The sequence below is a fragment of the Oncorhynchus tshawytscha genome, linkage group LG22, assembly GCF_018296145.1.
Source record: "Oncorhynchus tshawytscha isolate Ot180627B linkage group LG22, Otsh_v2.0, whole genome shotgun sequence".
Taxonomy (NCBI): Eukaryota; Metazoa; Chordata; class Actinopteri; order Salmoniformes; family Salmonidae; genus Oncorhynchus; species Oncorhynchus tshawytscha.
The window spans coordinates 35,459,554-35,483,568 of record NC_056450.1 but is presented as its reverse complement, the minus strand read 5'-3'; the positions used below and the strand labels follow the sequence as shown (position 1 = coordinate 35,483,568).

Here is a 24,015-nt window from a genome sequence, read left to right as displayed (position 1 = left end):
TCCCCTCTCTTCTCCCCTCTTCCTCTCTCCCCTCCCCTCTCTTCTCCCCTCCCCCTCTCTCCCCCCCCTCTCTTCTCCTCTCTTCCCTCACTTATTCTCTCTCCCCTCCCTCTCTTCTTCCCTCTCTCTCTCTCTCCTCTCTTCTCCCCTCTCCCCTCTCCCCCCTCTCTTCTCCCCTCTCTTCTCCCTCCCCTCTCTTCTCCCCTCTCCCTCTCTTCTCCCCTCTCTTCTCCCTCTCCCTCTCTCCCTTCCCCTCTCTTCTCCCCTCTCCTCTCCCCCTCACTTATTCTCTCTCCCCTCCCCTCTCTCCCCCCTCTCCCTCTCTCCCCTCTCCTCTCTCCCCTCACTCTTCTCTCTCCCCTCTCTTCTCCCCTCTCCCTCTCTTCTCCCCTCTCCCTCTCTCCCCTCTCTCTCCCCTCTCCTCTCTCCCTCTCTCCCCTCACTTATTCTCTCTCCCCTCCCCTCTCTTCTCCCCTCCCCTCTCTCCCCCCTCTCTCTCTCTCCCTCTCCCTCTCTCCCCCCCTCTCTCTTCCCCTCTCCCTCTCTCCCCTGTCCCTCTCCCCACTTAATAACCCCTTGGACCTGCTTTTGTGTATTCCCACCTCTGTGTCCCCCATCCCCCTCCTCCTCCTGTGTCCTGTCCCTCAGTCCCCGGCCAATGTGGAGAAAGCCCTGCGTCTGTTCAGCCAGCTGCTGCACAGTAAGATGTTTCTGCTGACCTTCATCCATACCCTGGAGGCCCAGAGGTCCTTCTCCATGCGGGACAGAGGAAATGTGGCCTCTCTGCTCATGGCCGCTCTGCAGGGCCGCATGGAGTACGCCACTGTGGTACTTAAACAGTTGCTGGCTGACCTCATAGAGAAGAACCTGGAGAACCGCAACCATCCTAAACTGCTGCTCCGACGGTGAGGATATTTTAAAGATATATACACTACCGGTATAAAAGTTTTAGAACACCTACTCATTCAAGGGTTTTTCTTTAATTGTACTATTTTTTACATTGTAGAATAACAGTGAAGACGTCAAAACTAGGAAATACCACATATGTAGTCATGTAGTAACCAAAAATGTGTTAAACAAATCCAAATATATTTTATATTTGAGATTCTTCAAAAGGCCTTTCAAGAACTTTGAAAGCTTCTTCAAGTGCAGAGGTATATTAAACCCATGCTGCAGAGGTATATTATGTGATCTAGAGGCAGCGGTATAGATCACTACACCATCCTAGGCAGTGGTATAGATCACTACACCACCCTAGGCAGTGGTATAGATCACTACACCACCCTAGGCAGTGGTATAGATCACTACACCACCCTAGGCAGTGGTATAGATCACTACACCATCCTAGGCAATGGTATAGATCACTACACCATCCTAGGCAGTGGTATAGATCACTACACCATCCTAGGCAGTGGTATATATCACTACACCACCCTAGGCAGTGGTATAGATCACTACACCATCCTAGGCAATGGTATAGATCACTACACCATCCTAGGCAGTGGTATAGATCACTACACCACCTAGGCAGTGGTATAGATCACTACACCACCTAGGCAGTGGTATAGATCACTACACCATCCTAGGCAATGGTATAGATCACTACACCATCCTAGGCAGCGGTATAGATCACTACACCATCCTAGGCAGTGGTATAGATCACTACACCATCCTAGGCAGTGGTATAGATCACTACACCATCCTAGGCAGCGGTATAGATCACTACACCATCCTAGGCAGCGGTATAGATCACTACACCATCCTAGACAGCGGTATAGATCACTATACCATCCTAGACAGCGGTATAGATCACTACACCATCCTAGGCAATGGTATAGATCACTACACCATCCTAGACAGCGGTATAGATCACTACACCATCCTAGGCAATGGTATAGATCACTACACCATCCTAGACAGCGGTATAGATCACTATACCATCCTAGACAGCGGTATAGATCACTACACCATCCTAGGCAGTGGTATAGATCACTATACCACCCTAGGCAGCGGTATAGATCACTACACCACCCTAGGCCACACAGTAAGGCTACTTACTTGTAGAGACACAGGCTGAGGGCTCTCCTGTCACTCCCTCACTAGAACCTTGCTCTACTCATACACATGTTGTTGAATCTGACCGGTGTCTCATCTCTCCTGAAGGACGGAGTCGGTGGCTGAGAAGATGCTCACCAACTGGTTTACGTTCCTGCTGCATCGTTTCCTCAAGGTAAGGCGGTTTTAATGGTGCTCAGATAGTTTTTTTTTTAACATAGGGTTAATTGAGGTTCAGAGCACAGAGATTCAGATACTTAGCAGAAGATTGATGCTTGTGATTTAGTCACAAAAGGCCTGTTGTTTGGCTGAAACACCAGCAGGCCCATAGCAACAGTGTGTATGTAGTGTGTTCTGTACACGTTCTAATTTTGTTACCAGAAATTCTGTGAAATGATCGTTAATTGCTATTATTAGTGTAATGTGTGAGTTGTAATTATATTTCTGAGGTGGGGTTATTTGGCTAATCATGGTCCTGGTAATGTTTATTCTCACCCTGTGTGACCGCAGCACACAGCACGGCCACAGTGTGAACCATATTGAAGAATCACCCTGGGGGGCAGTTGTGGTCATTTTGTCTAACCACATCCTGTCAGGTGCTCCCCACCACCCAAAATGGCCTTTCTGTGTTCTTCCTGACCATACGCTTCTCCTGTGTTACTCTGGGATTGGATTAAAATGGCCATTCACGTTAAGGACAAGAACATCAGGCCCATTGTGAGTTCAGGCCTGAAATGCCTCTTGGAATGTAGCTCTGGATGGCCACCAATTATATTGAAGTTACATCAGTGCAGATGTTAAAGTGTTCTGGCCATCTTCCCAGCCTCCCCAAGTAATTACCCTGAAATGTTTCCACAAGCCCTACTTAAACCTCTATTCTGGATTGGCTTCCATGTTTTTATATTCCGCTTGCATAGCAATATTCATCTTTCATAGCCAGGGTTGTCACTAAATTAACAAAAATATATATTTTAATGTGGGTTTTCATTACCTGAGGGTAGATATTATTGGTGAAGATAATGGTTGTAGAGTTTCTTAAATAACAAATGTAATGCCTTGTTAAGATTTATGACGTTCTCAAAACCGAAGAAAATATCAAGGTAGCATGTTCAACATAAATCCCTTAAGTGAACGACAAATTATTGAGGATTTAATCTCATTGGACATGGTCTGGAAAAATATAGACTCTACTTGTTTGTTACTGTCGTTTGACTGGTTTTAATCTCATTGGACATGGTCTAGAAAAATATAGACTCTACTTGTTTGTTACTGTCGTTTGACTGGTTTTAATCTCATTGGACATGGTCTAGAAAAATATAGACTCTACTTGTTTGTTACTGTCGTTTGACTGGTTTTAATCTCATTGGACATGGTCTAGAAAAATATAGACTCTACTTGTTTGTTACTGTCGTTTGACTGGTTTTAATCTCATTGGACATGGTCTGGAAAAATATAGACTCTACTTGTTTGTTACTGTCGTTTGACTGGTTTTGAACTGAGACAACATTCTAGAGAGTAACGTGGAACCTGTAGTTATGATGTTATTAAGTGTGATGGCACCTCGACTGTACAGATTATTAAAACCACAGAAGAGCATGGACAATCAGTATTACTGAATCCTGCTCTTAAACTCTCTATGTCTTACTTACATTGGACAATTTGGGGCCATTTGTGTGTTTTGAGGTTTCTGTTTTTTGAATATGGATTTGGTTGCTGGGTATTGGTTCCATTTGGTTACTGGCAGCATGATTTAGAAGCCTGGTAGATGGGTCAATCGTCCTCTGTGTCTGGGCTTGAAGGCCCCTCTGTGTCTGGGCTTGAAGGCCCCTCTGTGTCTGGGCTTGAAGGCCCCTCTGTGTCTGGGCTTGAAGGCCCCTCTGTGTCTGGGCTTGAAGGCCCCTCTGTGTCTGGGCTTGAAGGCCCCCTCTGTGTCTGGGCTTGAAGGCCCCCTGTGTCTGTGTCTGGGCTTGAAGGCCCCTCTGTGTCTGGGCTTGAAGGCCCCTCTGTGTCTGGGCTTGAAGGCCCCCTGTGTCTGGGCTTGAAGGCCCCCTGTGTCTGGGCTTGAAGGCCCCCTGTGTCTGGGGGCTTGAAGGCCCCCTGTGTCTGGGCTTGAAGGCCCCCTGTGTCTGGGCTTGAAGGCCCCCTGTGTCTGGGCTTGAAGGCCCCCCCCCTGTGTCTGGGCTTGAAGGCCCCCTGTGTCTGGGCATGAAGGCCCCCTGTGTCTGGGCATGAAGGCCCCCCTGTGTCTGGGTTTGAAGGCCCCTCTGTGTCCAAGCAGCTTGAGAGGATGTCACGTTGTAATTAATGATGTCAAATGAATCGTCCCTAAGAACTAAATAATAGTGTTCCCTCAGTATCACTGGTTAGTCATCAAACCCTGTAAGTGGGTAATTGGTAATTGGTAATTCCCCACTCCTCACTGAAAGGGATGTGATTCCCTATTCCTCTCCCCTTTTCACACTGTTACTCCCTCCCTCTTCCACTTTTACTGTCTCTCCCTCTGCCCCCTGTGCCTCTCTCTCTCTCTCTCTCGGTCTCTCTCTCTGTCTCTCTGTCTCTCTCTCTCTCTCTCTCTCTCTCTCTCTGTCTCTCTCTCTGTCTGTCTCTCTCTCTCTCTCTCTCTGTCTCTCTCTCTCTCTCTCTCTCTCTGTCTCTCTCTCTGTCTCTGTCTCTCTCTGTGTCTCTCTGTCTCTATGTCTCTCTCTCTCTGTCTCTCTCTCTCTCTCTCTCTCTCTCTCTCTCTCTCTCTCTCTCTCTCTCTATCCAGGAGTGTGCTGGGGAGCCTCTGTTCATGCTGTTCTGTGCCATCAAGCAGCAGATGGAGAAGGGCCCTATAGACGCCATCACAGGAGAGGCGCGCTACTCCCTCAGTGAGGACAAGCTCATCCGCCAGCAGATTGACTACAAACAGCTGGTGAGGAAGGACCCTCCTCCACATACACACAGAAACACACACCTCCTCTCTCACACCAGTCTCCTGTTTGATATGAGTGTTGTGCAATGGAGCCAACCCTCCCAGTCCCAGGGCAGCAAGATCAAGCCATGTGCTGATTCTCACTTAATGTGGTTCAAGAGGCAAAACAAACAGGTGGGAGAATGTTTAGCAGGCTTTGCCATGCAAATCACCTGACATGTTACTGAGGAAGTGAGGTGGGCCTTGGCTCCCTCATTGGCTGTGGGGATCTCAGTGTAGGTAGTGGTAGGAGACGGGCTATATGGGTGAGGTGTCGCTGATGGAACGAACCTACTCAGCGCTCAATCACACCTGCTGTGGGCCAGTAATGATTCAAACAAATCAAGAAATGTATTGTCTGCCAATAAAGCAAACCCTTCCCACCACATCGCTCGATCTCCCCAACGAGGCGGCCATGCAGTACTGCCAGGAAATACTACACTTGAACAATTAATGATTTACTCACCGTCAGCAACCCATTGACATCCACATAAAAGCGTCACACCCCAGATTGGTGAATGAAACATCAAAACAGTACAAGAATTCTCCAAATATACCCTCATATAAATTATTTATATGGAAAAATAGCAATACGCTGACTTGGTAGGATGCAATGCTAACGCGCCCACTCCCACCACTCAACTTCTCGATGAATCAGCTGTATACTGCCTGCTACTCCATTCGTCACTCCCCGTGCGACCACACGGCTGGTACAACACTGCAGCATCAACTCAGGACAGGGTCATCTCTGCCTCCTTCAGAGGGATCGGTAGACAGATTAGGTAGATGTCACAGAAATTAGCTCTATATAGGCAAATGCTCCCGGAGGAGCTCTCTATCTCTGGCCGTAGGGGGATCTTCAGCACAGGACAACGCTATTCACCTTATTCTGGAACGTCGCGGCGGTGATCGCGGCGAGTTGCAATTGTGCTTCTATTTTCAGCAACATTCGCACGACGCAAGTGCATGCAAAAGTGGTACTTTTAGTTGAGCTTGATAGTTTCACACTATCAGAACTGCACAAAATCCTAAAATCAATCAACATGACAAGTATTATATGAAGAGGGGGCAGTTTTTAAAACAGCAATGTCTTGAAAACCAACCTCTACGTCAATCTGAATGTACCTGTGGAGCCCCATATGACCTGCATCCACCTCATAAAGAAGCAGAGTCTTTGCAGCTCTACATAAGGCGAATAGGTGTGGCGGGCTACATAAGGCAAATAGGCGGTGCTACATAAGGCAAATAGGTGGGGTGGGGCTACATACGGCGAATAGGTGTGGCGGGCTACATAAGGCAAATAGGCGGTGCTACATAAGGCAATAGGCGGGGCTACATAAGGCAAATAGGTGGGCGGGGCTACACACGGCGAATAGGTGTGGCGGGCTACATAAGGCAAATAGGCGGGGCTACATAAGGCAATAGGCGGGGCTACATAAGGCAAATAGGTGGGGTGGGGCTACATACGGCGAATAGGTGTGGCGGGCTACATAAGGCAAATAGGCGGGGCTACATAAGGCAATAGGCGGGGCTACATAAGGCAATAGGCGGGGCTACATAAGGCAAATAGGTGGGCGGGGCTACACACGGCGAATAGGTGTGGCGGGCTACATAAGGCAAATAGGCGGGGCTACATAAGGCAATAGGCGGGGCTACATAAGGCAAATAGGTGGGGTGGGGCTACATACGGCGAATAGGTGTGGCGGTCTACATAAGGCAAATAGGCGGGGCTACATAAGGCAATAGGCGGGGCTACATAAGGCAATAGGCGGGCGGGGCTACATAAGGCTAATAGGTGGGGCGAGGCTACATAAGGCAAATAGGTGGGCGGGGCTACATACGGCAAATAGGTGGGCGGGGCTACATACGGCTAATAGGTGGGCGGGGCTACATAAGGCTAATAGGTGGGCGGGGCTACATAAGGCTAATAGGTGGGGCGAGGCTACATAAGGCAAATAGGTGGGCGGGGCTACATACGGCGAATAGGTGGGCGGGGCTACATAAGGCAAATAGGTGGGCGGGGCTACATAAGGCAAATAGGTGGGGCGGGGCTACATACGGCGAATAGGTGTGGCGGGCTACATAAGGCAAATAGGCGGGGGTACATAAGGCAATAGGCGGGGCTACATTAGGCGGGGCGGGGCTACATATGGCAATAGGCGGGGCTACATAAGGTGAATAGGCGGGGCTACATAAGGCAAATAGGTGGGGCGGGGCTACATAAGGTGAATAGGTGGGGCGGGCTACATAAGGCAAATAGGTGGGGCTACATAAGGCAAATAGGTGGGGCTACATAAGGCAAATAGGTGGGGCTACATAAGGTAAATAGGTGGGGCGGGGCTACATAAGGCGAATAGGTGGGGCGGGCTACATAAGGCAAATAGGTGGGGCTACATAAGGCAATAGGCGGGGCTACATAAGGCAAATAGGTGGGGCGGGGCTATATAAGGCAATAGGTGGGGCGGGGCTACATAAGGCAAATAGGTGGGCGGGGCTACATAAGGCTAATAGGTGGGGCGGGGCTACATAAGGCTAATAGGTGGGGCGGGGCTACATAAGGCTAATAGGTGAGGCGGGGCTACATAAGGTGAATAGGTGGGGCGGGGCTACATAAGGCGAATAGGTGGGGCGGGGCTACATAAGGCAAATAGGTGGGGCAGGGCTACATAAGGTGAATAGTTGGGGCGGGGCTACATAAGGTGAATAGGGGGCGGGCTACATAAGGCGAATAGGTGGGGCTGGGCTACATAAGGCAAATAGGTTGGGCGGGGCTACATAAGGTGAATAGGGTGGCTTTATGCACTGCAGTATTGGATATTCAGACCTGATACTTTAAAGTACTGTGAAGTGGACCAATGGACCGTAGATTCTCAGATCGGATAGATCTGACTCCAAAAACCATCCCATGTCCAGAACCCTGCTTGACCTTGGACCTCATCAAATGATAAGGATTGTCCTGTTTCTTGAGAATTCCTATAATTTGCTGTGTAATTGGTTTTTAATCACAAATGCCCCACTTATTAACTATTTCAAGTGCATGGAAGGAAATGTACTTTGCTAATGATCAGTGAGTGACAGTGGTACAGATGTCTGTGGTACCATGTGCCAGCTGCATACTGTAATAATCACCCAGCACACATCAAAGGTCTCCTCATGACTGTATATGGACTGGCAGCACAGCGTGTACATGCCCAGTATATAAATACATTAGAAGGATCTCTCTCCTCTCTGGTCACAACCTTTGACCTTTTTAGATGGATACTGCACCTTGGTTATTTCAAGAGGCAACATAGGTCACTTAATGGCATCTAGTTGTAGATTGTGTTAAAATGAGAATCAATGCTTTTCCATCAGGGATTCCTCGAGAGCAGAGGTGGAAAGTTAATTTTGCCCTGGGAGCCACATTCGGTCTTCAACGAGGTCCGAAGGGCCGCATTCGGTCTTCAACGAGGTTCGGAGGGCCGCATTCGGTCTTCAACGAGGTCCGGAGGGCCGCATTCGGTCTTCAACGAGGTTCGGAGGGCCGCATTCGGTCTTCAACGAGGTTCGGAGGGCCGCATTCGGTCTTCAACGAGGTCCGGAGGGCCGCAATCGGTCTTCAACGAGGTCCGGAGGGCCGCACTGAAAATGTGTTATAAAAAATAGTCCTCTAAACATCTGTTTTGGATTTTTTTGATGCTCCCTGATTGTCTAGCATTTCAGTGATTATTAGTGAGCTGGACACAGTCAAGAAACTGTAGGAATGTAGGTCCATTATCATTCATCATTTTATTTGGTGTTAGTAATTTTCAAAACACCCGTGGGCCGGATTGGACTCCCTGCCTCGCGAGACGGATTTGGCCTTCAGGCAGTATGTTTGACACCTCTGCTCTAGAGTAAATAGTGCTGAGCACAGAAACCCCGTCAGGCCTGCAGCAAATCATTGTTTACCGTCTGGCAATACTGACATAGCAACATGGCACACTGGTTTACAGAATGACGTTAACCAGTAGACAATACAGAATCTATTAGCTAGGATAGTCACTGTGTAGAGGTTGTATAGGAATTCAGGGGATGGCCTCATTCTGACACCAGTCTTCTATGTTTGTTAATGTGTCAATGCAAGTTGCAAATGAGGCTGAATGCATCTCAATTTGGTATAATGACACTTTACCAAATAGAGCCTGACTTCACTATATTGTGACTGGTTGAGCTGTGAAGGGGTGCCAGAACAGGTAAAATATATTATGTGTTTGCTCTCAATCCTCAATCTCCTCCTTTTAACTATGGCACATTGTGTCATATAAATCTTTGTTTGTAGTTAAATCAATGTCCTCTTGTCAGTTTTCTATTGACCCGAGGATAGCTAAAAAATGTGTCCTCCAGATCGCTTGTAGTCATCACTGATTTTCTTCAGACAGATAAAATCTTCATTATCGACAATGCAGTTAATATCTCTGGGGGAGACTATTGATAAAACAGCATTTAAAGTGATTCATGAAAAACAAACACCTGAGGAAATTGCAGTCTAAATCTCTCCAACTGGAAGAATTCCCCTTTAAAGAGACTCAGTGCAGTGCTCTAGTAGTCCTGTCCCCTCTCTGGTACTGACAGCTCTGTGGTTTCTCCCTCCCCAGATAGTCCCTCTCTGGTACTGACAGCTCTGTGGTTTCTCCCTCCCCAGATAGTCCCTCTGGTGCTGACAGCTCTGTGGTTTGTCCCTCCCCAGATAGTCCCTCTAGTACTGACAGCTCTGTGGTTTCTCCCTCTCCAGATAGTCCCTCTAGTCCTGACAGCTCTGTGGTTTCTCCCTCTCCAGATAGTCCCTCTAGTCCTGACAGCTCTGTGGTTTCTCTCTTTCCAGACACTGATGTGTATCCCTCCGGAGGGAGAGGCAGGCACCGAGGTCCCGGTGAAGGTGCTGAACTGTGACACGGTCACTCAGGTGAAGGACAAGCTGCTGGACGCTGTGTACAAGGGCATCCCCTACTCCCAGAGACCCCAGGCTGATGATATGGACCTGGGTAAGAACCTACTGTATATATGGATGTCTATAGCAGTGTTTCTTAATCCTGGTCCTGGGGGCCAAAGGGGTCTAGCACTACACAGCTAATTCAAATGATCAACTCATCATCAAGATTATTTTTGGGGAAAAGGTGTAACGTCCCCCAAAAAAGAAATCCAGGACCAGGATTAAGAAACACGGGTCTATGGTAATAACAGCCTCTTAAGAAACACGGGTCTGTGGTAATAACAGCCTCTTAAGAAACACGGGTCTATGGTAATAACAGCCTCTTAAGAAACACGGGTCTATGGTAATAACAGCCTCTTAAGAAACACGGGTCTGTGGTAATAACAGCCTCTTAAGAAACACGGGTCTATGGTAATAACAGCCTCTTAAGAAACACGGGTCTATGGTAATAACAGCCTCTTAAGAAACACGGGTCTATGGTAAGCCTAACAGGTAATAACAGCCTCTTAAGAAACACAGGTCTATGGTAATAACAGCCTCTTAAGAAACATGGGTCTATGGTAATAACAGCCTCTTAAGAAACACGGGTCTATGGTAATAACAGCCTCTTAAGAAACACGGGTCTATGGTAATAACAGCCTCTTAAGAAACACGGGTCTATGGTAATAACAGCCTCTTAAGAAACATGGGTCTATGGTAATAACAGCCTCTTAAGAAACACGGGTCTATGGTAATAACAGCCTCTAAGAAACACGGGTCTGTGGTAATAACAGCCTCTTAAGAAACACGGGTCTATGGTAATAACAGCCTCTAAGAAACACGGGTCTGTGGTAATAACAGCCTCTTAAGAAACACGGGTCTGTGGTAATAACAGCCTCGTAGGCTACAGACATACTCATGTTTACAGTGGGGACCCTGTATGTGAAGGTTTTCTTTATTACTGTGAAGGATCTACTGTAACTAATTGCAACATTGGCTAGTAGTTATTCCCTGCTGAAACTGAAGATACGGATCATAGCCCAAACCAATCTTCTGTTGTTGTTGTTTTCCGTCCTCACAGAGTGGCGACAAGGAAGACTGACTAGAATTATCCTTCAAGATGAGGACGTCACCACAAAGATTGAGAGTGACTGGAAGAGGCTCAACACCCTGGCCCACTACCAGGTCAGACAGCATCACCAGCTGGACACATCCACATAATACTCATCCACATTTCCCAGACACAAAGATGAATACAGTCAAAGTGATGGTCCTTCATTTGATGATAGATGATTAAAGATCTCTCTCCTCCTCCACCTCCAGGTGGCAGATGGGTCTTTGGTAGCCCTGGTCCAGAAGCAGGTCTCTGCCTACAATATCGCCAACTCCTTTACATTCACCCGCTCTCTGAGCCGTTATGGTAGGTATTAATGACCCTCTCTGAGCCGTTATGGTAGGTATTAATGACCCTCTCTTAGCCGTTATGGTAGGTATTAATGACCCTCTCTGGGTCGTTATGGTAGGTATTAATGACCCTCTCTGAGCCGTTATGGTAGGTATTAATGACCCTCTCTTAGCCGTTATGGTAGGTATTAATGACCCTCTCTGAGCCGTTATGAGCCCTTAGCCGTGGTAGGTATTAATGACCCTCTCTGAGCCGTTATGAGTAGGTATTGACCCTGGAGCCGTTATGGTAGGTATTAATGACCCTCTCTGATGAACCCTCTCTGAGCCGTTATGGTACGTATTAATAAACCTCTCTGAGTCGTTATGGTAGGTATTAATGAACTCTTAGCCGTTATGGTACATATTAATGAACCTCTCTGAGTCGTTATGGTAGGTATTAATGACCCTCTCTGAGCCGTTATGGTAGGTATTAATGACCCTCTCTGAGCCGTTATGGTAGGTATTAATGACCCTCTCTGAGCCGTTATGGTAGGTATTAATGACCCTCTCTGAGCCGTTATGGTAGGTATTAATGACCCTCTCTGAGCCGTTATGGTAGGTATTAATGACCCTCTCTGAGTCGTTATGGTAGGTATTAATGACCCTCTCTGAGCCGTTATGGTAGGTATTAATGACCCTCTCTGAGTCGTTATGGTACGTATCAATGACCCTTTCAGTACCTTTTCAATACCTACTGTATGAAAGCCCAGCCTCCTACAGTATCTGTGTTGTTGTGTTTCCAGAGAGTCTCCTGAGGACGTCCAGCAGCCCAGACAGCCTGCGCTCCCGGGCCCCCATGATCACCCCTGACCAGGAGACTGGCACCAAGCTTTGGCACCTGGTCAAGAATCACGAGCACGCTGACCAACGGGAGGGCGACCGCGGCAGCAAGATGGTGTCTGAGATCTATCTCACCCGCCTACTGGCCACCAAGGTCTCTTCACGTTGTAGTCAGTTGATTGAACTGTGTATTTTAGTGGATTGTCTCATAATGTGTCATGATAATGTATTGTTGCCAGGCACACATTCCTATCTTGGACTCTGTGTTGACACCGTTTGTCTGATCACCATACAGGGAACTCTGCAGAAGTTTGTGGATGACCTTTTTGAGACGGTGTTCAGCACGGCGCACCGCGGCAGTGCCCTCCCTCTGGCCATCAAGTACATGTTTGACTTCCTGGACGAGCAGGCTGACAAGAGGCAGATCACTGACCCTGATGTCCGTCACACCTGGAAGAGCAACTGGTAAGCACAGAGTGTTCCTGATAGCTGCCCTCTAGTGGACTCATGGGTGGAATGTTATTAATATTGTTCATCATCATTGGCCTCCCGGGTGGCGCAGTGGTTAAGGGCACTGTACTGCAGCGCCAGCTGTGCCACGAGAGACTCTGGGTTCGTGCCCAGGCTCTGTCGTAACCGGCCGCGACCAGGAGGTCCTTGGGGCGACGCACAATTGGCCTAGCGTCGTCTGGGTTAGGGAGGGTTTGGCCGGTAGGGATATCCTTGTCTCATTGCGCACCAGCAACTCCTGTGGCGGGCCGGGTGCAGTGTGCGCTAACCAAGGTGCATGGTGTTTCCTCCGACATATTGGTGCGGCTGGCTTCTGGGTTGGATACGCGCTGTGTTAAGAAGCAGTGCAGCTTGGTTTGGGTTGTGTATCGGAGGACGCATGACTTTCAACCTTCGTCTCTCCTGAGCCCCTACGGGAGTTGTAGCGATGAGACAAGATACCACGAAAAGGGGGAGAAAAAGGGGTAAAACTTTCTTCTTCTTTTTTCATCATTTTCTTTCTTCATCATTTCATAATTGGCAACCTTTTATTGACTATATTATTAAAAAATATGCAGAACATCTGGTGTTTCTATGTCAAACGGTCTTCTATGGTGTATATAAGGTGTAATATTGGGATGCAAACTCAAAATGGAATACATTTCAACTCTGCATCTGACATGGTACAGGTGTCTTCTTTTTTTAAGCCCATAACCATGTGTATGAGATATACTTTTGTTTCAAAGTAGATTTGTTTCTGCCAGTTGCAATGTGGTTATCGGAAGTTAATAGTTGTATCCCAATGGAGAAAATCACTTACTGCTTGAGGAATAAGTTAAAGACATTTTACAGAATTTGGCAACCTTTTATTGACTATATGGAGAATCTCCCCCCACATCTCATTGATTGAATCTCTATATAATCCTCACAATGTTTCACACGTAATGTATAATATGTAGCCTACGGCAGGTGATCCAATGTCTCATTATTATTATTTTTTATTGTATGTTTGTATATATAATTAGAATTTTTTTTTTTTTTTTGTTACGCTCGTCTGTTACTGTCACCTTGTCCTATTGTTGTCTAACATCTTTTCACTTTTGTTTTGAATGTTCTTAATTGGAAAATGCTAAAATAAAATATTCCACAAAAAAAAAGTAGATTTGTTTAAGACTACCATGAAACACTCTGTGTGACCCTGCATTGAAAGGATAAATAGGTCAATGGAACCCAGGCTGTAACTGTGCGCTTACTAAAACATATTTTGGACCTGACTAAAACGTAACACATGGAAATGAATACGATTTTACCATACTGTACCATGTGTGACTATGACTGCTTTTAGTGCCTCAAAACTCTATCTGAGTTGTTTTTCAAATCTGTATTTTGGATTGTCAACTATTGCATCAAGTGACACTCCAATACCAACTGTAACTCTTAAGATTCACCTGTAATGGTCCCATCTTTTTCTTCCTCTCTCTCTTTCTCTCCCTTCTCTCTGTCTGACAGTCTGCCCCTGCGGTTCTGGGTGAACGTGATCAAGAACCCCCAGTTTGTGTTTGACATCCATAAGAGCAGCATCACAGACGCCTGTCTGTCTGTGGTGGCCCAGACCTTCATGGACTCCTGCTCCACGTCAGAGCACCGCCTGGGCAAGGACTCTCCCTCCAACAAGCTGCTGTACGCTAAAGACATCCCCAACTACAAGAGCTGGGTGGAGAGGTACACTTTCAGTTACCTTATTTGCTGTCATATTCAATTTTCTCTCAAAGAGTCTTAACACTGAGCGCTCTTGTGTCTCTTTGCTTGTGTCAGGTACTACAGAGATATCAGTAAGATGCCTACCATCAGTGACCAGGACATGGATGCCTATCTGGTGGAGCAGTCTCGTCTCCATGGCACCGAGTTCAACACTCTCAGTGCTCTCAGTGAGCTCTACTTCTACATTAACAAGTACAAAGAGGAGGTAGGAGACACGGACCAACTCTGTTCTTTATTTGACCTCCGATTGTAAAAGTGTACATAATGTACACTGAAATAAAATCTTGTTGTATTTTACAGTAACTTACTGGTAGTCAGTTACCTGTAAGTTACTTTTTTTTTTTATAATACAGTATGTTACCATTAAGATACCGTAAAATCAACAGGATTTTTTTTACACTGTGATACCGAAATGTAATGCAATAAACAGTCTTGTTAATGTTGAGAGAAAAAAATGATCTCACTTTTCTGTTCAGATTTTGACCGCACTAGACAGGGATGGGTACTGCCGCAAACACAAGCTGCGACACAAACTGGAACAAGCCATTAACCTGATGTCGGGCAGCAGCTGAGGACAGAGGATGGAACAGGGGGTCGGGGGTCGGGGAGAGAAGTGGGAAATGGAGATTTGGTTGAACTGGTGAACGGACCTGTGTTGGAGCATCCACAGCTTGTGCAATTAAAAAGGAGGACATAAGACACTGGACAATCAACACAACGAACCACAGCACATTGAGCCCAATGTCTACAGACCACATTCTGTGCCCAATATCCTCACTCTCTCAAACCTCTACCTGCCATTGCCAGTGAGACATTCTGAGTAGTTTTTTTCTCCACACTGGCCTTTTCAATGGCAGACTCTAGTAACTGCCTAATCTAATGGAAGAGGACTGCTGTGGATAACTACCAGATTCATTCCAATAGAGGCATACAGTAAGTTGCCTTGGAAACTGTGCTGAACTGCCAAGCTAGTGCCATGGGAAGAGTAGCTTTTGGTCTGCGATAATAATTGTACAAAATGCTGAAAAGTAACATTTAGGTGTGGACTGTAGATTTGAACTTGAAATGTATGAGTTTTACCACAAGTATGGTAAGGTACAAGTAGTAGACTATAACCTCTTGGCCCCAAAGGAAAGCCTCGGTTCTGTTTTGTTGTGTTAGGGTTGGAGGTTCAATGCCAGTACGTGATGAAGAAGGCAGTGTATGGCCAAAAGACACCAAATTCTAGAAGCATCAGAGGCCTGATTAAGTGACATAAATTGAGGGGCGTGTTGGGGCTGAGGGGTGGCCATCCCCCTCGTCTCTCAAATGCCATAGCTACAAAGCGCCTTTCTCTTTTTACTTTGTATTCGGGCCAAATGGATGTTTGCTGATGGCTCAGAGTCCAGAGTTTTAAAGCTTGCCTTTTGTGTTGCAGTCAAGCAGGAAGTGAAGCCCTTTCCTCATGGACGTTCCACCCTAGTGACTGTCCAGCTAATTGTACTCAGATCATTGTTTTAGTCTGCTCCTCTGTGAATCTGATCTATCAGGGTCCCAGGGGTTCCCGTCCAGAACTCAGGGCTACTGCTGTCGTGGAAACAACCCTTATAACCCATATCAAACATCCTAAAAGTAGTTGATCCATTAACAGCAATAGGTCTAGTAATAAAACAGCCAGCCATGTTTCATTAGATTACACACCAAAAAGACACAGTTCCCGTTAGAGACTCTCTATCTTACGATAATCGTTCTGTGAAAATCGGCTTTCTCTTCCCGATGTTTTTGCCATTATTACAAATGACAGCTTTGAGCATAATGTGTAACGCAACACCAAACACAACAGACGGGATAACAGTATAGATTTTTATGTTTTAAATGCTTTCTAAATAAAATACTTGCTTATGTGTTCACTTCTGGTAGGTCATCCATGGTAGTTTATGGGGGGGGAAGCCTCTATTTGCTGCCTATGTTATCATTACCATACTAAGTACTGTTCAGAAGAAGAGAGAGGTTACTGTGATGAATACTGATTTCCAACCCAGGAGTCCTTCATTTTGTTTACCCTACGGTCCCATAGAGCCAGTAGCAGTAGGCCGATCTGTAGGTTCTGATCAGATGGTAAATGCCCATTTTCTCTGTTGACTCCTTCCACGACAGACAGTAGAAGCTCTGTATTTTTCAGTAGTGGTACAGCAGCTGACTGTACACACTCCCACATCCCCTCTCCATACTCCTCTCTCTGCTGGGAGGAAAAATACAGTCTGGTAGGCTGATACCTGAATATTATTTGAGTACATTTACATGGTTCTGAGTTCAGTCCTCTCCAACAATTAAGTATTTATTGTTTTGCCTTTATTTATTTCATATTTATTTTAATTTTTACACAAGAATGAAAACTCTTGTTTTGTACAGTGTTTGACTGAACGTACCTGAACACAGTTGATGTCCTCTGTACTACAGGTATACTGTATATGTCAAGTCTCTAACACCGTTGCAAGAGTCTTTTCAATGCCAATTCACACACCGGGTTCATTTAGGATACATTCGTACATTCAGTAAATAACAGCATTCCTTCACATCCATAACTGAAAAATAAGACTGTGATCGCTACATCACGTGTTCAGTGACAACCGTGAGGAATGCAGACAGACCAAAGGAGGCACAGGGAAGAATCAAATGATCACTCTCTTGTCTTTGGGTTGAATAATGCCATTCGGCTTGACCCACACATTACAATACATTGTTAACCATAGATTATATCATGTTTTAAATTTCAGGTACAAACACATCTTTAAAAGATTTGTTCATTGAATAGGATAAAGCCTCAAATTACAATGTTCTCCCATAACTAATGGTAGACAAATATGTATTTCTACTGCTAAAACCCAGAGGTTTGTGGTAGTCCAAATCCTGAATATAAATTCAGTATATCTAACTGTTCTTTTTATCCATCAAGTCCCCAAAGATTAAATACAATTTAGTAAATGAAACCAATACTTTGGTTTATCAATGTACAGGTGTTAACCCTTCTAGAGTCTAGATGCTGGGTGTTGTTTTGCGTTGGGACCTTAAACACAGTGACGCTCTGTTTTCTATGTATATTAAATGGCTCTGAAACTAACTACTTACTGTAGAATAATTAGGCTTGCTTATCAGTCCAGGAGCGAAAGAGCCATTAGTATACCTTTTCAAAATCCATTAAATCCACACCAGAAGAAATACTTATTTTTCTCCATGGAAGATACATATTGTAGATAAGCACCAAATCAATTTAGAATTTGGCCTTGGAACTCTGAGCGAAATACATTCTCAAATAAAACTGGAGCTCATTAGCATGTTAAGAGCTGCAGGAGGATAATTAAGGATAATAGGTTTCACCATCCTGGTGTTATTTTAGTGCAGAGAAATGGGGTCAGTGTATCTGGATCTAGGTCTGGTGTGGATCTCACCGTCCACCGTGTGTGAAAAGGACTCAGTCAGAAATGACTGGCAGCTTGCCAGAGCTGCCCTGTCAGCATTGCAGGTGTATTACAGGTATCAACGCTATGTTTGAGCCTCTTTCTACAATTATAGCTTATCATAAATCTGAAAGAGAACATCTTGAATTTTGACTTAGTACCTCTTGGTTAACGCCATCTCATAGGGTTTGAAACTGGTTAAAATAGTAAGTGCAACACGGTATCAGGTTTCTTGGGTGAAATCTGCAATCATATCCAAAGTAGGCCTACAGTTTGGCTACCTGCCATACGTCACTTGTAAACTAGTGAAGGCCAGGTGATTGGGCTGTGGAACTCAGAGCCACTGCAGACACGTCAGTACGTCTGGTTTTGTAATGTTGTATAAACAGGAAGATAAAAAAAAAGCACCTGTAACATGTAAGGAAGAAAAGAGTGAGTGCAAACCTGTGATGTTTCTAAGTAGATACTGTAGAACTATTACATTATAGTCGGTGTTCTAGTAAAAAAACAAAAACATTTGTCTCAGATAAATTGATTTGTTGGTTTTGTCTGTTTATCCCAAATGTTTTAATTGATTTGTTGGTTTTGTCTGTTTATCCCAAATGTTTTAATTGATTTGTTGGTTTTGTCTGTTTATCCCAAATGTTTTAATTGATTTGTTGGTTTTGTCTGTTTATCCCAAATGTTTTAATCGATTTGTTGGTTTTGTCTGTTTATCCCAAATGTTTTAATCGATTTAACGTAACAAACTTGTTTACAGCTTCAAAGATATATGGAATTTATTAACTTAGTCTGAAGAGGAAGTAGCTTTGTGACTGACTGGCTGATTGACTGACGGATGATTGCCCTGCCTAGTCCTTAATTATATATAAATATATAAATATATTTTGTATAATTATTTGTTTAAAATGTTTCTTTCTAAATTATTGTTTTTGGTTTTATATTTTATTTTGTTACTTTGAAGGAGCAGGAATGAGTCCTTTAAAACGCTGGCTACAATGAAGTGTTTTGTATATATTTGCACTTTTTTTTACTCAGTCGGAGAGGTTTTTGAAAGATTGGATTCTAACTTAATGTTGAAATGACAAGCATGGTGTTTTGTTTTGCTAATTAAAATATGTGGATGATGCTGTATGTTCTTGAATGTTTTATTTGTGTACTATCCTCCAGGATTATTTTCTCTGAACAACTCAATGTTTGAATTCAAATAAAGGCAAGTGTTTTAGTAAAATATCCACACAAATGATCCAAAGTGGACCCCGTATGTTAACTTCAGTATCCTTACTTTGCTCCTTAAGTACTTAAACTACTGTTGCAACACTAACAGATAGATCAGACCACAGTCTGAGAATGTTACGTTTGAAATGATCAGTGATGCTGTGAGAATGTTACATTTCAGCATGTAATCTGAAACCTATTTTTAGAGGATTGCAGTTATCTATCCCATCAGATTACCATCTCTCTATCATGAAAGGAGGATATGGTGCTTTCTTTTCTGACTCACTGGATTAAAAACAGAAGATTTAGTAAACACCTCCAGCAATTCATCTTAGATCAGAGGGAGAGATGAGATTGCAGACAGTTTTATGTACAGGGATTTCCATATTCACACATAATAAAAAACAGATTCAAGACATAAGGATATACACTTGGGGTACAGGTATGCATTGAAACAGAATTTAGGTGTGGAATATAAAATAAAATAGTTCCAGAATCCTCAACTTCATTAATTAGGACAGCAGATCAAAGTTGTAGAACATCAAGCAGGCTTGTAAACAAAGATGAGAAACATCATTACAAAGATATTCCCCCTCTGAATAGAACATGAACCAATTTTGGCAGGGTGGGATATTATTCATATTAGGGATTGTAAATTGATGTACATTACCAGTCAAAAGTTTGGACACACCTACTCATACAAGGGTTTTTCTTTATTTTTACTATTTTCTACATTGTAGAATAATAGTGAAGACAATAAAACTATGAAATAACACATGGAATCAAGTAGCCACCCTTTGCCTTGATGACAGCTTTGCACACTGTTGGCATTCACCCGAAATGCTTTTCCAATAGTCTTGAAGGAGTTCCCACTTATGCTGAGCACTTGTTGGCTGCTCTGCCTTCAATCTGCGGTCTTGAGTTCTAAATAAATGTGCCTTGAATTCTAAATAAATCACAGATAGCGTCACAGGCACCCCCACACCATCACACCTCGTCCGTGCTTCCCAGTGGGAACCACACATGCGGAGATCATCTGTTCACCAACTCTGCGTCTCACAAAGACAGTAGTGGTTTCTTTGCAGCAATTCAACCACGAAGTCCTGATTCACGCAGTCTCCTCTGAACAGTTGATGTTGAGATGTGTCTGTTACTTGAACTCTGTGAGGCATTTATTTGGGCTGCAATTTCTGAGGCTGATAACTCGAATGAACCTATACTCTGCAGCAGAGATAACTCTGGGTCTTCATTCCTGTGGTGGTCCTCATGAGAGCCAGTTTCATCATAGCGCTTGATGGTTTTTGCGACTGAAAAATCTTGACATTTTCCGGATTGACTGACCTCCATGTCTTAAAGTAATGATGGACTGTTGTTTCTCTTTGCTTATTTGAGATGTTCTTGCTATAATATGGACTTGGTATTGAAATGCATTCCAGGTGACTACCTCATGAAGCTGGTTGAGAGAATACCAAGAGTGTGCAAAGCTGTCATCAAGGAGTTTTGATGTTTTCACTATTATTCTACAATGCAGAAAATAGTAAAAAATAAAGAAAAACCCTTGAATGAGTAAGAAGGGGCCGAACTTTTGACTGGTACTGTACATTTTCTATTTTTGTTTAATAAACGTTTAACAGTTTATTGGGGATTTGTATAAGGATTATGATTTATGACATTGAATGAGGGACTAATCGTAGCATAATTTCCTAGAGCCACCTGCAGTACAGTAGTTTATAGGGCAATTTCATATTTTTCTCTCTCCAAATCATGGCATGTCAGTTATACATGAATATTAGTCTCGCTATTGGATGAAAACCTATTTTCTGAAACTTTTTAAAAGCCATATTTTACTGTTGTATTCAGCACACGTGACAAATAAACATACAATTTCAAATATTCAGACACTAATTAGAATATATTTTATTGGTCATGAAATGGTCATAGTACATTGAGAGGAGTTACTGCTTTCAAAACATATAAAAAAGAATTGGCAAAAATAGAGTTACGAGGTTTTAATCAGACACTGACGATATACACATACCTCTACAAATCAATGGTGACTCACCTTTTCACTGGCTGATATTTCTGAGAATAGAAGTAACGCATTCATGAATATTTATGTGTGAGAAGGTGCAACTTCTGAGGAGGGATAAATCCAGTGAGAGCTGAAGAGCCGCTCCTTCAGACTAAAGGGAAGGATTACTGAGAAAGAGGGGAAAACAGGCAGGGTTTATAAATAAGTAATGCATGCTGTGGGTGCTCATTAGCAGAGCACTGTCAATCCTAAGGGGAACAGAAATATGTGACTGCAAAAACACAAAATAACTGCACACACAAGCACAGCTTCTAAACCCCCGTCTCCAAAACACACACCTAAAGCACCAGCCACCACTGCTCCCCCATTAAATCAAATGTTATTTGTCACATGCTTCGTAAACAACAGGTGTAGACTAACAGTGAAATGCTTCCTTATAGCTCATCCCAACAATGCAGAGAGAAAGAAAATAGAGAAAGAATAAATAGAGAAAAGTAAAACACATAATAATGAAAGTAATAATAAATACACAATGAGTCATGATAACTTGGTTTTATACACGGGGTACCAGTACTGAGTTGATATGCAGGGGTACCAGGTCATTGAGGTAGATACAGTGCATTTGGAAAGTATTCTAATACCTTTTACCTAATACCTTTTTTGCACGATTGGTTAGAGCCTGTAAGTAAGCATTTCACTGTTGTATTCAGCACACGTGACAAATAAACTTTGATTTGATTTGATTTTTTCAGACCCCTTGACTTATTCCACATGTTGTTACGTTACAGACTTATTCAAAAATGTATTAAATTGTTTGTTTTTTTCTCATCAATCTACACACAATACCCATAATGACAAAGCAAAAACGTTTTTTTAGAAACGTTTGCTAATTTATCAAATAACATAAACTGAATATTAAGTTTACATAAGCACTCAGACCCTTTAATCAGTACTTTGTTGAAGCACCTTTGGCAGCGATTACAGCCTAGAGTCTTCTTGGGTATAACGCTACAAGCTTGGCACATCTGTATTTGGGGAGTTTCTCCCATTCTTCTCTGCAGATCCTCTCAAGCTCTGTCAAGTTGGATGGGGAGCGATGCTGCACAACTATTTTCAGGTCTCTCTAGAGATGTTCGATCGGGTTCAGGTCCGGACTCTGGCTGAGCCACTCAAGGACATTCAGAGACTTCTCCCGAAGCCACTCCTGCGTTGTCTTGGATGTGTGCTTAGGGTTGTTGTCCTGTTGGAAGGTGAACCTACGCCCCAGTCTGAGGTCCTGAGTGCTCTGTAGCAGGTTTTCATCAAGGATCTCTCTCTACTTTGCTCTCTACTTTTTTCATTTTTCCCTGGATCATGACTAGTCTCCCAGTCGCTGCCGCTGAAAAACATCCCCACAGCATGATGATGCCACCACCATGCCTCACCGTAGGGATGGTGCCAGGTTTCCTCCAGGCGTGACGATTGGCATTCAGCCCAAAGAGTTCAATCTTGGCTTCATCAGACCAGAGAATCTTGTTTCTCATGGTCTGAGAGTCTTTTAGCTGCCTTTTGGCAAACTCCAAGCGGGCTGTCATGTGCCTTTTACTGAGGAGGGGCTTCTGTCTGGCCACTCTACCATAAAGGCCTGATTGGTGGAGGTCTGCAGAGATGGCTGTCCTTCTGGAAGGTTCTCCCATTTTCACAGAGGAACTTCAGAGCTCTGTCAGACTGACCATCTGGGTCTTGGTCACCTCCCTGTCCAAGGCCCTTCTCCCCTGATTGCTCAGTTTTGGCCGGGCGGCCAGCTCTAGGCAGAGTCTTGGTGGTTCCAAACTTCTTCCATTCAAGAATGATGGAGGCCACTGTGTTCTTGGGGACCTTCAATGTTGCAGAAATGTTTTGGTACCCTTCCTCAGATCTGTGCCTCGACACAATCCTGTCTCGGAGCTCTACGGACAATTCCTTCAACCCCATGGCTTGGTTTTTGCTCTGACATGCACTGTCAACTGTGGGACCTTACAGGTGTGTGCCTTTCCAAATCATGTCCAATCAATTGCATTTACCACAGGTGAACTCTGATCAAGTTGTATAAACATCTCAAGGATGATCAGTGGAAACAGGATACACCTGAGCTCAATTTCGAGTCTCATAGCAAAGGGTCTGAATACTTATGGAAAAAATGTTTTAATAAATTAGCAAACATTTCTAAAAACCTGTTATTGCTTTGTCATTATGGGGTATTGTGTGTAAATTGAGGGAAACATTTTTTTTAATCCATTTTATAATAAAGCTGAAACGTAACAAAATGTGAACAAAGGGGTCTGAATACTTTCCGGATGCACTATATGTATACAGTGGGACAAAAAAGTATTTAGTCAGCCACCAATTGTGCAAGTTCTCCCACTTAAAAAGATGAGAGAGGCCTGTAATTTTCATCATAGGTACACTTCAAATATGACAGACAAAATTAGAAAAAAACATGCAGAAAATCACATTGTAGGATTTTTTATGAATTTATTTGGAAATTATGGTGGAAAATAAGTATTTGGTCACCTACAAACAAGCAAGATTTCTGGCTGTCACAGACCTGTAACTTCTTCTTTAAGAGGCTCCTCTGTCCTCCACTACCTGTATTAATGGCACCTGTTTGGACTTGTTATCAGTATAAAAGACACCTGTCCACAACCTCAAACAGTCACACTCCAAACTCCACTATGGCCAAGACCAAAGAGCTGTCAAAGGACACCAGAAACAAAATTGTAGACCTGCACCAGGCTGGGAAAACTGAATCTGCAATAGGTAAGCAGCTTGGTTTGAAGAAATCAACTGTGGGAGCAATTATTAGGAAATGGAAGACATACAAGACCACTGATAATCTCCCTCGATCTGGGGCTCCACGCAAGATCTCACCCCGTGGGGTCAAAATGATCACAAG

General features: G+C 44.2%; 1 protein-coding gene across 2 annotated transcripts in view; it reads left to right on the top strand.

Annotated features, from left to right (window-relative positions):
• LOC121840463 (plexin A3-like) overlaps positions 1–18,985 on the top strand; it is a 171,147-nt gene extending 152,162 nt beyond the window's left edge. For both annotated transcript variants that reach the window (XM_042304127.1, XM_042304126.1), the window contains exons 22-32: positions 649–905; positions 2,164–2,230; positions 4,823–4,969; positions 9,852–10,011; positions 11,020–11,123; positions 11,262–11,358; positions 12,128–12,318; positions 12,460–12,629; positions 14,163–14,375; positions 14,469–14,619; positions 14,891–18,985. In XM_042304127.1, the coding sequence (XP_042160061.1) occupies positions 649–905; positions 2,164–2,230; positions 4,823–4,969; positions 9,852–10,011; positions 11,020–11,123; positions 11,262–11,358; positions 12,128–12,318; positions 12,460–12,629; positions 14,163–14,375; positions 14,469–14,619; positions 14,891–14,986 (1,653 nt within the window). In that variant the 3' untranslated portion in view covers positions 14,987–18,985. The remainder of the gene's footprint in view (positions 1–648; positions 906–2,163; positions 2,231–4,822; positions 4,970–9,851; positions 10,012–11,019; positions 11,124–11,261; positions 11,359–12,127; positions 12,319–12,459; positions 12,630–14,162; positions 14,376–14,468; positions 14,620–14,890) is intronic.
• The last annotated feature ends 5,030 nt before the right edge of the window (positions 18,986–24,015 follow it).